The 14,518-nt window shown below is 47.4% G+C and overlaps 1 protein-coding gene across 1 annotated transcript in view; it reads right to left on the reverse strand.

Moving 5' to 3' along the window:
- Positions 1–14,518, reverse strand: part of MAML2 (mastermind like transcriptional coactivator 2) — a 273,291-nt gene that overhangs the window by 14,782 nt on the left and 243,991 nt on the right. The window contains exon 3 of the mRNA XM_024217148.2: positions 1,509–1,715. Coding sequence (XP_024072916.2) covers positions 1,509–1,715 — 207 coding nt within the window. The remainder of the gene's footprint in view (positions 1–1,508; positions 1,716–14,518) is intronic.

The following is a 14,518-nucleotide window of genomic DNA, read 5'->3' on the forward strand; positions in this document are numbered from 1 at the left end:
GTTAGTCTTAAAGGTGCCACAGGACCCTCTGTTGCTTTTTACAGATTCAGACTAACACGGCTACCCCTCTGATACTAGAAACCTTTTAGCTCCCATAAAAATCTTGGTCTGCAGCAATTCCTTTAAATTGCAACTGAGATTGTTTTATGTGTATGTCTGTGCACTTGTGTGTGTATAACAAGTGCAGAACAAACACAAGCTGATCCACAGAGGGATTCACCCTGCAGTTATTATTTTAATTTTCCCTTTAACTTTCGTTTACTTTCCTTTTAGCACTTCTCAAGATGCATGTAGGGCCTGATTGTCCATTGTTCCACCCCTTGCACAGTAATCGACACCAGTGCAAAGTGGATATAAGGAGCTACCAATCAAACGGGTATGATTTCACATCCACTTTACAATAGTGTCAATGGCTGCACAAGCTACAGGGTAACAAAGAATTGGGCCCTTAGGATTCAGAACTACAAATAAGGCAGCATGTGCACATCCTGTATCTCATAACATGATGATCCTGCCACACAAAGAGAAACTCTCTGCTTTCCCTCAAATCGACAGGGAAATATGATAACTGGCTGCTAGTATCTAAAGGTGTGTCAACAATATGAAATGGGATTTATACAACCCATGATCCAGCAAAACACTTAAGTGCTTAACTTTAAGCACCTGACATTGAAGTCAATGCTCCTGATTCCCCTTTACACCAAGACCACTTTACAACACTCTGCCCATGTAAAGAAGCCTTAAAGTGGGTGTAAACATAACTTATATCACTTTAAAGCAGGGGTCGGCAACCTTTCAGAAGTGGTGTGCCAAGTCTTCATTTATTCACTCTGATTTAAGGTTTCGCGTGCCACTAATACATTTTAACGTTTTTAGAAGTCTCTTTCTATAAGTCTATAATATATAACTAAAGTGTTGTTGTATGTAAAATAAATAAGATTTTTAAAATGTTTAAGAATCTTCATTTAAAATTAAATTAAAATGCAGAGCGCTCCAGACAGGTGGCCAGGACCCCAGTAGTGTGAGTGCCACTGAAAATCAGCTCGCGTGCTGCGTTCAGCATGTGTGCCATAGGTTGCCTACCCCTGCTTTAAAGCCTTTCTACAGAGCCAGAGTGGTCACAGTGGCTTCAGTATAAATGAGAATCAGGTCCATTGGGGCCACTCACATGCTTAAAATTAAGCATGTGCTTTGCTGGATTGGGGCCATAATCTGGAGTATTAAAATGAAACTGAGCTAAGGGAAATTTAGGCTCAATATCAGGAAAAATCTCCTAATGGTGAGAACAGTTAGACTGTGGAATAGTCTCCCAAAGGGAGTAGTGGAAGCTTCAGTGCTTGAATAATTTAAAATAGGTTGAACAGAGCCATCAAGAATATTCTATAGGGAACAATCATGAATGTTCAGTGGATGGACAAAGTGACCTAACCGATCTTTTCCATCTCTAATTTCTATGAATCCGATGAAAATTTATTAGACATAAAATAGGAATTAGAAAGAAATTTTACTGTTTCTGCCAACATCTGCTGCTGCAGAAGGAGCTGCTGCTTTTGCTCCATCATCTGCCTCTGCAACGCCTGTTTTTTTTCCATCAGTTGCTGATTCAACGTTGATTGCTGGGATGAGTTCATGTAACCACTTCCAGTGTTTGGATTTGAGCAAGTACTGGAACTTGGACTGGGGCCTGCACCTTGGCCTATCACAGAGTGTTGATCCTGAAAAAGAAGAAACATCTTATGAATGATAAAATGAATAAAATAAAATAAAAAATCATCAAGAAAAGGCAATGACTCTTTTTACACACTTAGATTAATAAAGATCAAGTGTGGGACACTGCTCTTTAAACTGCAGGACAAGAGACTGACAACAAAGGCTCATATAAAGAATCAAGCAGAGGAAGTAACTCTAATGCTGTACGGAAAGCTTTGAAAACCTACCATGTGGTTTCAGTGGGAAACCTTGACATTTTAACAGGAGTTTATGGAACCTCAAAGGAAGTAACTGAGCTGTCCTGGGAATTTTACAGGGAACTCCCATAAGAACACATGGCAATTCATATGATTACATGGCAACAAACACTGCATCTACTGACACCTAAAATTTGGTTAGGAACAACAACTATTATATTGAGACTCTCTATTAGAAGTGACAGTTATTTGTAACCTTGTTAGAAAACAAGAAAGTGGTTAGTAGTCACTTCACAGTGCAATGACTGGTGCCTTTTCATTGGCTCCTTCATGTTCCCTAGGAACAATCTGGGCGAAAGAAAAGAGTAAATTCTGGAGCTGCAGAATTATCTCCAGTTATAATTATTGATCATGTTTTTTCCAGTAGTGCCTAAGACAGTGGCGCATTAGCCAATGGGGCCCGAGCCCAGGGGCCCCGGCCCCAGCAGACAGCTGCTGCAGGGCGGCAGAAGCCTGGAGCCCTGGCAGAAGCGTTGGATGGGTGGGAGAAACCCCTGCACCCTGACCCTGCTCCCTGGCAGAAGGGCCAGGTGGGAAGGGCGAGGTGGGGGAAGCCCCCGTGCCCCGATCCTGCTCCCCGGAAAAGTGTCAGGTGGCAGGGGAAGCCCCCGGGCCCCGACCCTGCTCCCTGGCAGACACGCCGGGGGAAGCCCCAGCACCGTGATCCCTCTCTCTGGTAGAAGCGCTGGGCAGCGGGGGAAGCCCCAGAGTCTGGACCCCAGTTGTGGCCCCGGGCCTGGAGGAGCTCTGGCTTCCTGCCATGGCCTCAGGGCTGGGGGAGTTCTCACTCCCTGCTGCAGACCTGGGGCCCTGGCCGGGGGGACAGAGCTTCTCCGGTCTTGCGACCGCAGTGGGGTGTGGGGCCAGAAAGGAGCAAACGGGTTGCGAGGCCGCAGTGAGGGAGTGGTGGAATGGGGCGGGACTGTGGGTGGAACAGGGGCGGGGCCACAGAAGGAAGGAGCAAAATGGGGTGGGGCTGCGGACAGTGCTGCAGGCAGAAGGGGCAGAATGGGGAGGGGTCCCCCAGTTGCTCTGGCCCAGGACCCCACGAAACCTTAATCTCCTCTGGCCTAAGGGCTGACAAAGAGAAGCACCCCTTTGTGCTAGGCACTGTACAAACACAGAATAAGAGACAGTGCCTGCTGCAAAGCGTTTACAATCTAATGGGACAAGACTGACGCAGGGTGGGGAGAGGGGTCTAATACACAAGCAGAGGGAACAATGTGATGGCAGCAAACGGCATGGTAGTTCCATGAATTTTTTTTGGTGGGGAGTGGGGAGTTGGGAAGAAAGGAGAAGGGAGGGAGGAAAAGGGGTCAGAAGGTAAAGGAGGTGTGGAGTGAACCTGAGGTGAAGAGACAATGTGTGTGGGGGGGCGGGGTTGGAGCAAACGGCCAATCAGCACAAGGCACAGCAAGTCCAATCAACACTGTTGAAGTTCTCTGAATGTCCAGTGGTCCCTGCTTTGGCTGCTTCTGGCCCAACCGTCTGGCTTCTCTCTGTAGTTTTCCACACAAGGCCACACTGGGGTGCGAAGAGTAAGAGTAAGGTGAACATCTTTTCAAAAGGCAAAAGCAGGAGCCCCACCCTCTCCATGGCCCTGCCCTGGCCCCTCCTCTTCCCCTGAGACTCCACCCTCTGCTCCTCCTCTTTCAGCTATACGTGTTCTGTTTACTTTCTTGTTACAAACTAGACTGAAAAAAAGGTTTTGCTGACAGCAACATGCTTTCTGTTGAATCATTTCACCAGTAGACAGACTTCCACCCTTCCATAAATATAGAGAAAGAGCTACCTCTGCCCCTGTATTATCACACAAAAACCTGGAGCACTCCAATGCCACGTGCACAAAGTTGCGCAGCGATAGCTCAGACGGGCGCTACTGGGGAGTTAGGTACAATTATGGGGACATCATTTTCCTGACTTTTAGGCTCAATTATTACAACTCATAGAAACGAAGCCACCCAATCTGAAAAAGCTCCAGCTGATACAATATGCAGCAGACTGTCTGCTTCACACCATAGGTGTCCAAGAGCACATCACCCTGGTGCTCTACTGTCTGCACGGGCTCCCCCAGTGATTAGAGTCTAACTCCAGGATTCTGTCCACTGGATTCTTCTAGCTACTTGAGAGACCACCTCTCCCTCCATGACTATGATCTTCCATGACAGCTACATTCCCCTGGGATAATTATACTTCACCAATGGCAGAGACTCATGAGTGCCAGAGTCAGAACTTTCACAGGCACCAATCCTAGACTATAGAACTCACTGTCACAAGAGACAGGAATGACTACCTTGAGAACTACATGCAACGTTAATTTCTGTGACTTAGCTTTTCCTCAGCAAGTTCTACACACACATACACAGATACAAACACACCCACAAAACCAAAACATACATGAAAAACAAACTGTAAATTAATCCAATTACTTCTCCTACCAACTGGGAAGGAAAAAATACATTGCCGGCCACTGTTTGCAGTATTGTTATAGCCATGTTGATCAGTCATATGGGACAGTGGGGTAATACCTTTCACTGGACCAACTTCTGGTGGGGAAAGAGGAAAGCTTTCATGCTCCACAGAGCTCTTCTTCAGGTCCTTTGTGGCTCCTGAAAGCTTGTCTCTCTCACCAACAGAAGTTGGTCCAACAACAGATCTTACCTCACCCACTTTGTCTCTCTGTGGATGGTTATTGTTATTTCTAATTTAAAATAATTCTGCGGCATTCAGACAGGGCCATATAAGTAAAGTGTTTAACAATCTAAATATGACATAAAACCCACAACTTTCTTTTGGAGCCACCTGCAGCCTCCAGGGCAGCATTACAATTGCACCTCTGAAAATTTAATGGACTTTTACACAATTCTGTCTTGCACACATTCTTTTCAATTCAAGAAATAATCCAGAATTGCTCAGCCTCTGCCACATTCTTCAGCCCTTATGTTAGCTGTGAGACAGAAAGTATTCCTTTCCACAGACCAGCTTGCCAAGATGTTGTGCAAACTTTTGTACGTCTTAAAATATTTTGAAAGGAAAAATATGTTACAATAAATTGGCTTTGACATCCACATTCAAACTACACTCTAGCTTAAACCCAACCCACATGTTACATCCATTAATAGAATTCATCTGTTTTCTCATTGCACAGAAAATGCAGACTTCCCCAATGTATGCTTTTGAAATTCATGGTAATATATGTAGATTTATCCCCCCACTGCTCAGGTAACTGTGGGTTTTATTTTCAGATAAGCTGGACAGTTTCACTTCTCGATACCTAATAAATACTTTATCTATACCTAATAATACTTTAACAATCATATTTAGAATAGCAGTTGGCACAAAAAATAGCCATTTGGGAAAAAGACACTGCAAAAGCAGTGTAAATCATGAAATTTGAGCTGTTTTATTTTTCTTTGCTGTCCATGAAACGAGAGTGTTAGTCTATGAATCTATAATGTGTTATTTGTCCAACTTGCTGGTGTTCCAGAGGAGGCGATGTGATGTGAGCAATTGCCTAATAAATCATACTTGATGCAGAGGATTAGTTGTGCTGCAGACTGACCCTTAAAGAACTGGTGCTATTGGGCCTGATTCTCCTCTCACTTCTACCAACAGAAATCAAGAGTCCATACAGCTGCACCACTGTAAAACAGGTGCAAGTGAGATCAGATTTTGTCTAACAAGATATGGTTTTTTAAATATACATATACAGTGAGAAATTCTGACCTGGGTGGATTTACACTGCTGTAATTGAGAGTAGAATTTGGCCCAATATGTTTTAGATCTAATAATAACGAATATTTTACTTGAATTGTCTTTCCTTTTTAACTAGACACCAAGTATACTGGGCAACATTAGACCATTTCATCTTCCAGAATGGAGGATGAAATTGATGTTCGATGGGATTGGCCTGTGGAAGGAACTTCCTGCGGAAATTAGGCAAATCCAAAGTCAGACAGGCTTTTAGGAAATGCTGCCAAACCTTCTTGTGACAGAACAGGATGTGTCATTATCAAATGGTAAATTCTGTTTTCTATTAGGACCTCCATCTTGTATAGGGTGACCATATTTCTCCAAGTGAAAACAGGACACCGTGCGGGGCTGACCCAAGGCCCTCCTACTCGTCCCGCATGGGGCTCGCCTGAGCCACCTGGTGTTATTGCTCATCTGAGCCCCCACCGCGCATGGGGCTGGCCTGAGGCCTCTCGCTCCCATGCTGGTCTGGCCCGAGCCCCCTGGCATTGCCACCCACCCAAGCCCTGCCGCCTGGGGCTGGGGCTGACCACCCGAGCCCCGCTGCCCAGCATCGCTGCTTGCCCTATCGAATGTTCCTCCTTGTCTCTCTAAGGAGGCGCACTTTTTTTGGCAAAACTGGGCATTTGTCCCTCTTTGCTCTTGGCAATTTGGCAAGAGCAAACAGGATCAACTGTCCAGTTTTGCCAAAAAAAGTCAGGAGGTCCGGGACAGGGCTTAAAAAGGGGAGTGTGCTGGCCAAAATGGGACATATGGTCACCTTAATCTTGTATCATGTGCTGAACATATCTAACCTTTCACAAAGCAAGCCTATGGAATTGCATTCCACATAGCCACTTTGCCGGGGAAAGATGATTGACACCTTGTTGAAGGATCATAATGGAGAAGCCATCAAGAAAGCAATCTAGGGCCATCGGCTTTGATGGTCTGTCAATTGCTGGCCCACTCCCCTCCTGGAACAATGGACTTTCTACTCAGGGACCTGAAGGAAAAAGGGACAAGCTTTCAGCAGAACATATTGCAAAAGGAGACTATGGCCTTGGCTACACTTGCGAGTTACAGCGCTGTAAAGGCTCCCCCAGTGCTGTAACTCACTCCCCGTCCACACTGGCAAGGCATTTGCAGCGCTGTATCTCCGTGGTTGCAGCGCTGCATGTACTCCACCTCTCCGAGAGGAATAGCGAGTATTGCGCTGCCGCTGTAGCGCTGCGGCGCCAGTGTGGCCGCCCAATGCGCTGTGAATGGCCTCCAGAATTATTCGGCAGTATCCCACAATGCCTGTTCTAGCCACTCTGGTCATCAGTTCAAACTCTACTGCCCTGGCCTCAGGTAACCAACCATGTGACCCACCCTTTACATTCCCCGGGAATTTTAAAAATCCCCTTCCTGTTTGCTCAGCCCAGCGTGGTGTGGAGTGCTATCAGCCAATCTTTCCAGGTGACCATGCCTCCACGCGCCAAGCGAGCCCCAGCATGGAGCAATGGCGAGTTGCTGGACCTCATCAGTGTTTGGGGGGAGGAAGCTGTCCAGTCCCAGCTGCGCTCCAGCCGTAGGAATTATGATACCTTCGGGAAGGTATCAAAGGACATGATGGAAAGGGGCCATGACCAGGACGCCCTGCAGTGCAGGATTAAAGTGAAGGAGCTGCGGAGTGCCTACCACAAAGCCCGCGACGCAAACGGCCGCTCGGGTGCTCCCCCCGCGACCTACCAATTCTACAAAGAGCTGGATGCGATACTTGGGGTTAACCCCACCTCCACTCCGAGCACCACCATGGACACTTCAGAGCCGGTGTGGGGGGGGGAAGGAGGAAGAGGAGGAGGAGGAAAACGGGAGTGATGGTGGTGGGCCGGATGGAGACACCTCGGAATCCCTGGAGCCATGCAGCCAGGAGCTCTTCTTGAGCCAGGAGGAAGGTAGCCAGTTGCAGCGGCCGGTACTTAGTGGAGGACAAACAGAAGAGCAGGTTCCCGGTAAGCGGGTTTTTTTTTCGGGAAGGAATTTTTTCGGTGCGGGCTCTTTGGGAGAGGAGGGTTAGGCATGCATGCCTAGATGCGGAATAGTGCATTAATGTGGTTTATCACATCGCGGTAATCAGCCTCGGTAATCTCCTCGAATGTCTCATCCAGAACGTGTGCAATGCGCTTGCGCAGGTTTATCGGGAGAGCCACCGTGGTCCTTGTCCCAGCCAGGCTAATGTGTCCGCGCCACTGTGCCGCGAGGGGCAGGGGGACCATTGCTGCACACAGGCAAGCTGCATATGGGCCAGGGCGGAAGCCGCATTGCAGTAGAAGACCCTCCCTTGCTTCCCAGGTCACCCTCAGCAGCGAAATATCGTCCAGGATGAACTCCTGTGGAAAATGTTGGGACAGTGTTCAGTGTAGGTGCCCCCTGAAGCTGTTGGCTCTCCCCAAGGCACAGAAACCCAGAGGACAGTGCAGCCCTGAAACAATCAGTCCCCCTTACTCACCATTTTGAGGCTCCCGTGGGATATGTGTGCTTTGTTTCGGACGGGAAAATTATGCTATTGTGTAAACCTTGTGTGTTTTCTACTCCTTAAGTGCGGGGGGAATCATTACTCTGTCTGGTATAAACAATGCTGCCTCTGTTAAATGTTGCATTTTGCCTATACAGCTGCATCAACCTTGAGACCTCAGCCGTCCCTCTTATCGCCTGCTCAGAGACTGCAAAGACTCAGGAAGAGACTGTGAAAAAGCAAAGAAGACATGCTGCAAGAAGTGATGCGGCAATCTATTAAAGAGAATGAGAAAGCACAGAACTGGAGGGAGAGAGAAAGCAGGATCCACCAGGAAAACGCAGCGCACCGGCGGCAAAGCACCGCGCACCGGCAGCAAAGCACTGATAGGCTCATAAGCATCCTGGAGCGCCAAGCAGACGTTATCCAGGAGCTGGTAGCCATGCAGAAAGAGGAGCAGTACCGCAAACGCCACCCCCCCCCCTTCAGCCCTTGTAACAAAACTCTTTCCATTGTGCCCCACTCCAACCCACTTTCCTCAACTTCCGTGTTCTTCACGCCACCCGCTGCCTCCAACACCAGTATCTTCACCACCCAGCCCTGAAAACCACAACCCTTACCCTCTGCACTCAGCCCCCATCACCATGCAGTATAGCTATCCTGAAGTGCAGCACTCACTGCACAGCACACCAGACAGGACATACGTGAATCTGTGATTGTACTGTTCCCCACTCCACCCCCTTGTTTCTTTTCAATAAATAAATTTTTTTTCTTTTCAATAAATAGATTCTTTGGCTTTGAAAACATTCTTTATTATTGCATAAAGTAAAAGACTCCTTAGCCCAGGAAATAAACAGGCACTGCAAGTCTGCTTGTCTGCTAAGCAGACACTGATTCCTAAAGATTGGAACTACTGCACTTCACTCCCGTGCAGGGCACCAGATATCACTGCTGGTTTTCAGCCTCAAATTGCTCCCTCAAGGCATCCCTAATCCATGCAGCCCCGCGCTGGGCCCCTGTAATAGCCCTGCTCTCTGGCTGTGCAAATTCAGCCTCCAGGTGTTGAACCTCGGAGGTCCATGCCTGAGTGAAGCTTTCACCCTTCCCTTCACAAATATTATGGAGGGCACAGCACGCGGATATAACCGCGGGGATGCTGTTTTCGGCCAAGTCCAGCTTCCCATACAGAGATCGCCAGCAGCCCTTTAAACGGCCAAAGGCACACTCCACAGTCATTCGGCACCGGCTCAGCCTGTAGTTGAACGTTCCTTGCTGCTGTCAAGGCTCCCTGTGTAGGGTTTCATGAGCCACGGCATTAACGGGTAAGCGGGATCTCCAAGGATCACAATGGGCATTTCGACTTCCCCTACCGTGATCTTCCGCTCTGGGAAAAAAGTCCCGGCCTGCAGCTTCCTGAACAGCCAAGTGTTCCGAAAGATGCGTGCGTCATGCACCTTTCCGGGCCAGCCTGTGTTAATGTCAATGAAACGCCCACGGTGATCCACAAGCGCCTGGAGAACCACAGAGAAATACCCCTTCTGATTAACGTACTCGGATCCTAGGTGGGGTGGTGCCAGAATAGGAATGTGCGTCCCATCTATCGCCCCTCCACAGTTAGGGAACCCCATTTGTGCAAAGCCATCCACTATTTCCTGCACGTTACCCAGAGTCACGGTTCTTCTGAGTAGGATGCGATTAATGGCCTTGCAAACTTGCATCAACATGATTCCAAAGGTCGACTTTCCCACTCCAAACTGGTTTGCAACTGACCGGTAGCTGTCTGGAGTTGCCAGCTTCCAGATTGCAATAGCCACCCGCTTCTCCACTGGCAGGGCAGTTCTCAATCTCGTGTCCTTGCGCCGCAGGGTGGGGGCAAGCTCCTCACACAGTCCCATGAAAGTGGCTTTTCTCATCCGAAAGTTCTGCAGGCACTGCTCGTCATCCCAGACTTCCATGACGATGTGATCCCACCACTCGGTGCTTGTTTCCCGAGCCCAAAAGTGGCGTTCCACGGTGCTGAGCATGTCCGTGAATGCCACAAGCAATTTCGTGTCGTACGCATTACTCGGCTCGATAGCATCGTCGGACTCCTCACCCTCACTTTCACTGTCACTTTGGATCTTAAGGAATAGTTCGACAGCCAAACGTGACGTGCTGACGAGACTCGTCAGCATACGCCTCAGCAGTTTGGACTCCATTTCCCGCAGACAGATCGCGCTGCACAGAAACCGTTGAAAGATGGCGCCAAAGGTGGACGGAAACAAAGGGATTTCTGGGATGCGAAGCAATGCATCACGGGGCATTGGGACAGGACCCAGAATCCCCCGCACCCACGCCCCCTTCCCACAACCCATGGCGCCAGAATGGGAAGAGGTGCTCTGTGGGATAGCTGCCCATAATGCACCGCTCCCAATAGTGCTGCAATTGCCGCAAATGTGGCCACGACAGTGCGCTGGGCAGCTGTCAATGTGGACAGACTGCAGCGCTTTCCCTACCCAGCTGCACGAAGTCAGGTTTAACTCACAGCGCTGTACATCTGCAAGTGTAGCCAAGACCTGAATATGCTGCTCTGAGTAGGGGGAGCATCCATCACCACAAAACTAAAAGGCTTGCAGGAACAAGAGGGCAAGACAGACTTTGCCAAGCCTGAAATACTAACATACCTAAAAAAACAACAACGAGGAGTCCTTGTGGCACCTTAGAGACTAACAAATTTATTTAGTCTCTAAGGTGCCACAAGGACTCCTCGTTGTTTTTGCTGATACAGACTAATATGGCTACCCCTCTGAAACCTGTTAACATACCTCAGACTCACAGAGGGGTGAGATCAGACAAGGAGAGGGTACTTTGAAGAGTAAAGTGACTGTGGTGAAGAAATTCCTATGCAAAGCCTGTGTTCCATGATTCCCTGTCGCGTTGTCCCCAAAGGGGTTAAACTAGAAGCCCAGAGAGCCCACAGCCTAGGTGGGACTCTGAGAGAGCACATGAAAAAGACTAGGGGGGCTCAGAGGTCTGAAGCACCGGTTTTGGGGTCTGAGGCAACTGGATTGCGGAGTCCCATCTCCCAAAGAAGAGCATCAGACAAGAGGTCTGAGCCTGCGAGTGTGTCCTATGGTTCCAGAGCTAGAAACAGTGGCTAGACTCTACCCAGACCCAGTTTCCTTCCGAAGCACGTTGGATCCAGCTATTGGGTCCACTTGCATCAGACTGCTATCACGCAGAGGGGCACAGGGCCAGGTTGTAACACCTTCCTCTCCAAAGACACATTTCCACTATAGCAAGAATGGCATTCACAACACAGACACCCCTTTCCTCCAAACAACTTCCCCTCAAAATGAATGAGCAAATAAATAGAAAAAAATCTGAAACAAATCAACGGGTGAAGAACCAGAGACTATGAAGTACACGAGAGACTTGGCTATTGCTATTATGGGGAAGGGACTCAGCTACTCTAGTGATGGGCAGCAGTATAAAACACTAAGATAGACAGACAGAGAGACGGATAGATTAGATAATAACTCAAGAAATCCTCTAAGCAAGTAATACTCCCAGGGTTTGTTCATGAAAACCAAGAGGAATTTTAAACACATTTATGTAACCAGCAAAATCAAAACATTCAGAATCAAATTTTCTTTTCCATTCTACTGCTGCTCCCCCCGTTTAGGTCCAGGGGTTGCAGTAGTATAATTGAGGGGGAGAATCTGGCTCCAAATATACACACGTAAATGTGAAAACAGACTTTCCTTTGTTTCTTATGGGTACATTAGGTGTAAAATGCAACAAAAATGCCAGACGAAGATCTTAATTTAGTTCTACCCACCGCATATCCAACCTCCACTCCCAGGCTCTAAACACCATTATTTGTTGATATCCCCATACGGGTGATATCACCTATAACTCAAAGGCAGCTCAATCATTGTTATGAAAATGTGCTAAAAATCACCAAGTGACCCTGGCCTGAGACGACATATACTGAGAAGTAAGGAATTCTGACCAGGTTTCTACAGCCAAGTTACATATCCTTGAAACAGGCGTTAATAATGGAAACACTGACACATGAAAGAAAACAATGACCCATGCACAACTGACTCATGGGTCAGCTTTATTCCACCCCAGATGGGTTACGCAGTCACCCTTTACTTGTGTAATTAAACTGTTTACATACTCCTCTCCATATGTTCTATATGTGGCTATATTCATAACTGTGCTGCCTAGGTATCTGGAGCCCTGAGCATCACAAGAATTCACCCTTTGTTTTATATTGGTAAAAGGTGCCTACAATCTGACATTAGGCTTCTGTTCACCGTGTAATACAATATTGAAATATTCTATATAAAATATTCTATTCTCTTTTGTTTAGGCTTTTATATTGTGCTCACCACTGCAGTAACTGAGCACTTCTACCACAAAGACCCAAAACATTTTACAATGCCACTCTCCAGCCTTTCATCTTTCTGATCCCTTCACCATTCTTTCACACTCATCTTTGCTCCATGCCTTGTATCATCCTGGTCCCTGTGTGTGGAACAGTCTCCTACTTGCATTCCATCAAGATCCCTCCCGCTCCTTCTTCAAATCACCTTCTTGAAACCCATTTGTTCCTGGAATTCTTCTTTCTTTGCCCTCCTCTCTGGTGACATGTTCTCACTGTTCTGACTCAGAATGGGTGCTCTGGCCCAGGGCCACCCAGAGGATTCAGGGGGCCTGGGACAAAGCAATTTCAGGGGCCCCTTCCATAAAAAAAAGTTGCAATACTATAGAATACTATATTCTCGTGGGGGCCCCTGTGGGGCCCGGGGCAAATTGCCCCACTTGCCTCCCCCTCTGGGCGGCCCTGCTCTGGCCTGGTCTATACTTAAAATGTAGGTTGACATAGCTATATTGGACAGCGGACTGAAAAATCCACACTCCTGACTGATGTTGCTATGGAGACCTACCCCTGGTGCAGACGCAGCTGTATCTATTGACGAATGTTTCCATTGACCTACGAAAGGAGTGGTTGAGAGGAGTGGTGGTCCTACTGGAAAAACGCCCTTCCATTGGTGTAGGCTGTGTCTACACTACGTGGTTGTGCCAGCATAGCCACAGCTATGCCGGTATAGTCTCTGTAGTGTGGAAATACCTTACAAGTCTTGTCTTGCGACCACACTTGGGGCTCCCTGAGGCACTTTGCTTGTCTGAAGCACAATGCATCAGGAGCACTTATTGGGCTAGTGCACCTCTGTATTGCCACCTACCACTGGGCTGGGCTTAATGCCACACTTGAGATTCAAATGCATTTATAGGACATGACAGGACATTCCCCTACCTTATAGAAATCTCAGCCTAGCACGTTCATCCAGTAGTAGCAGCTTTAAATGTGCCTTGTATGCATGACATAGATCTATAAGAAATTATAATTATTTACCTGTAAAAATACATTAAGGGCTTGAGTCTCATCTACACTAAGGCCCCTTCATACTGCTCTAGCAGTGCAAAGTAGCCTTTATTGTGTCTGTACATCGTAGAATCATAGGACTGATGTAATCAACTTGATATGGCTAGGCAGAGTTGGCCAATGGGAAAAATGCAGCTCATGGAGTCTTGCAAAGTAGCCTGTAGCCCTCTACAGGCCATGTATAAATCTGTGTAACTCCACTGAGATAAAAGACTGTCATAGGTTTCTGTGCAACTTTGGGCAAATCACTTAGGCCAGCCTTTTAAAACTCAGGTGCCTAATGTTAGGTACCTTAATAAGTGCCCTGATTTTCAGTGGAGTTGAGCACCTGCCTCTCCCATTGGAGGTAAAGCAGAATATATGGTTAGGTACTAAATATTGTTGTTTCTAATTTCTATTTTTTCCTTTACAGAGCTTTCCCCAGAGACCCTATAGTGACTGGAGCCATTACTTGCAGTGTTGTTTTTTTAAATATATTTTTGCTATCAACCTAGGAACATGGGGGTTTATGTGTGAAATGCTGAAAGACAGTATAGCCACTAGCAGGCGCTGCTATGAAAGTGCTTTCACTCTAGCTCATTAAAACCTGGGCAAAGACAGAACTGCATTTTTTGCATGGGCTGAAGAGCAGATTCAGTACTTGCACAATCTCATAGCAACAGACACAGAAACAGTGCCTCATTACTAGCCTTGTCCAACAATCAAGTCTTTAACAAGAACAAAGGTTGACAGTGATTAATCATTAAGCAGTTTCTTGTTCCTTTCTGCACGTGTTCTATGCAGCCTCCTGCAGAGTCAGTCTGGCATACTTCCTGTCTGTGCTACACAGTGCCCATGCCTGGGCAGACAGAGAAGCCTTTTGCAAAAGCTAAACACACAGCTGAA

This window comes from Terrapene carolina, unplaced genomic scaffold, assembly GCF_002925995.2.
Source record: "Terrapene carolina triunguis isolate 2854851 unplaced genomic scaffold, T_m_triunguis-2.0 Scaffold97, whole genome shotgun sequence".
In the NCBI taxonomy this organism is placed as follows: Eukaryota; Metazoa; Chordata; order Testudines; family Emydidae; genus Terrapene; species Terrapene triunguis.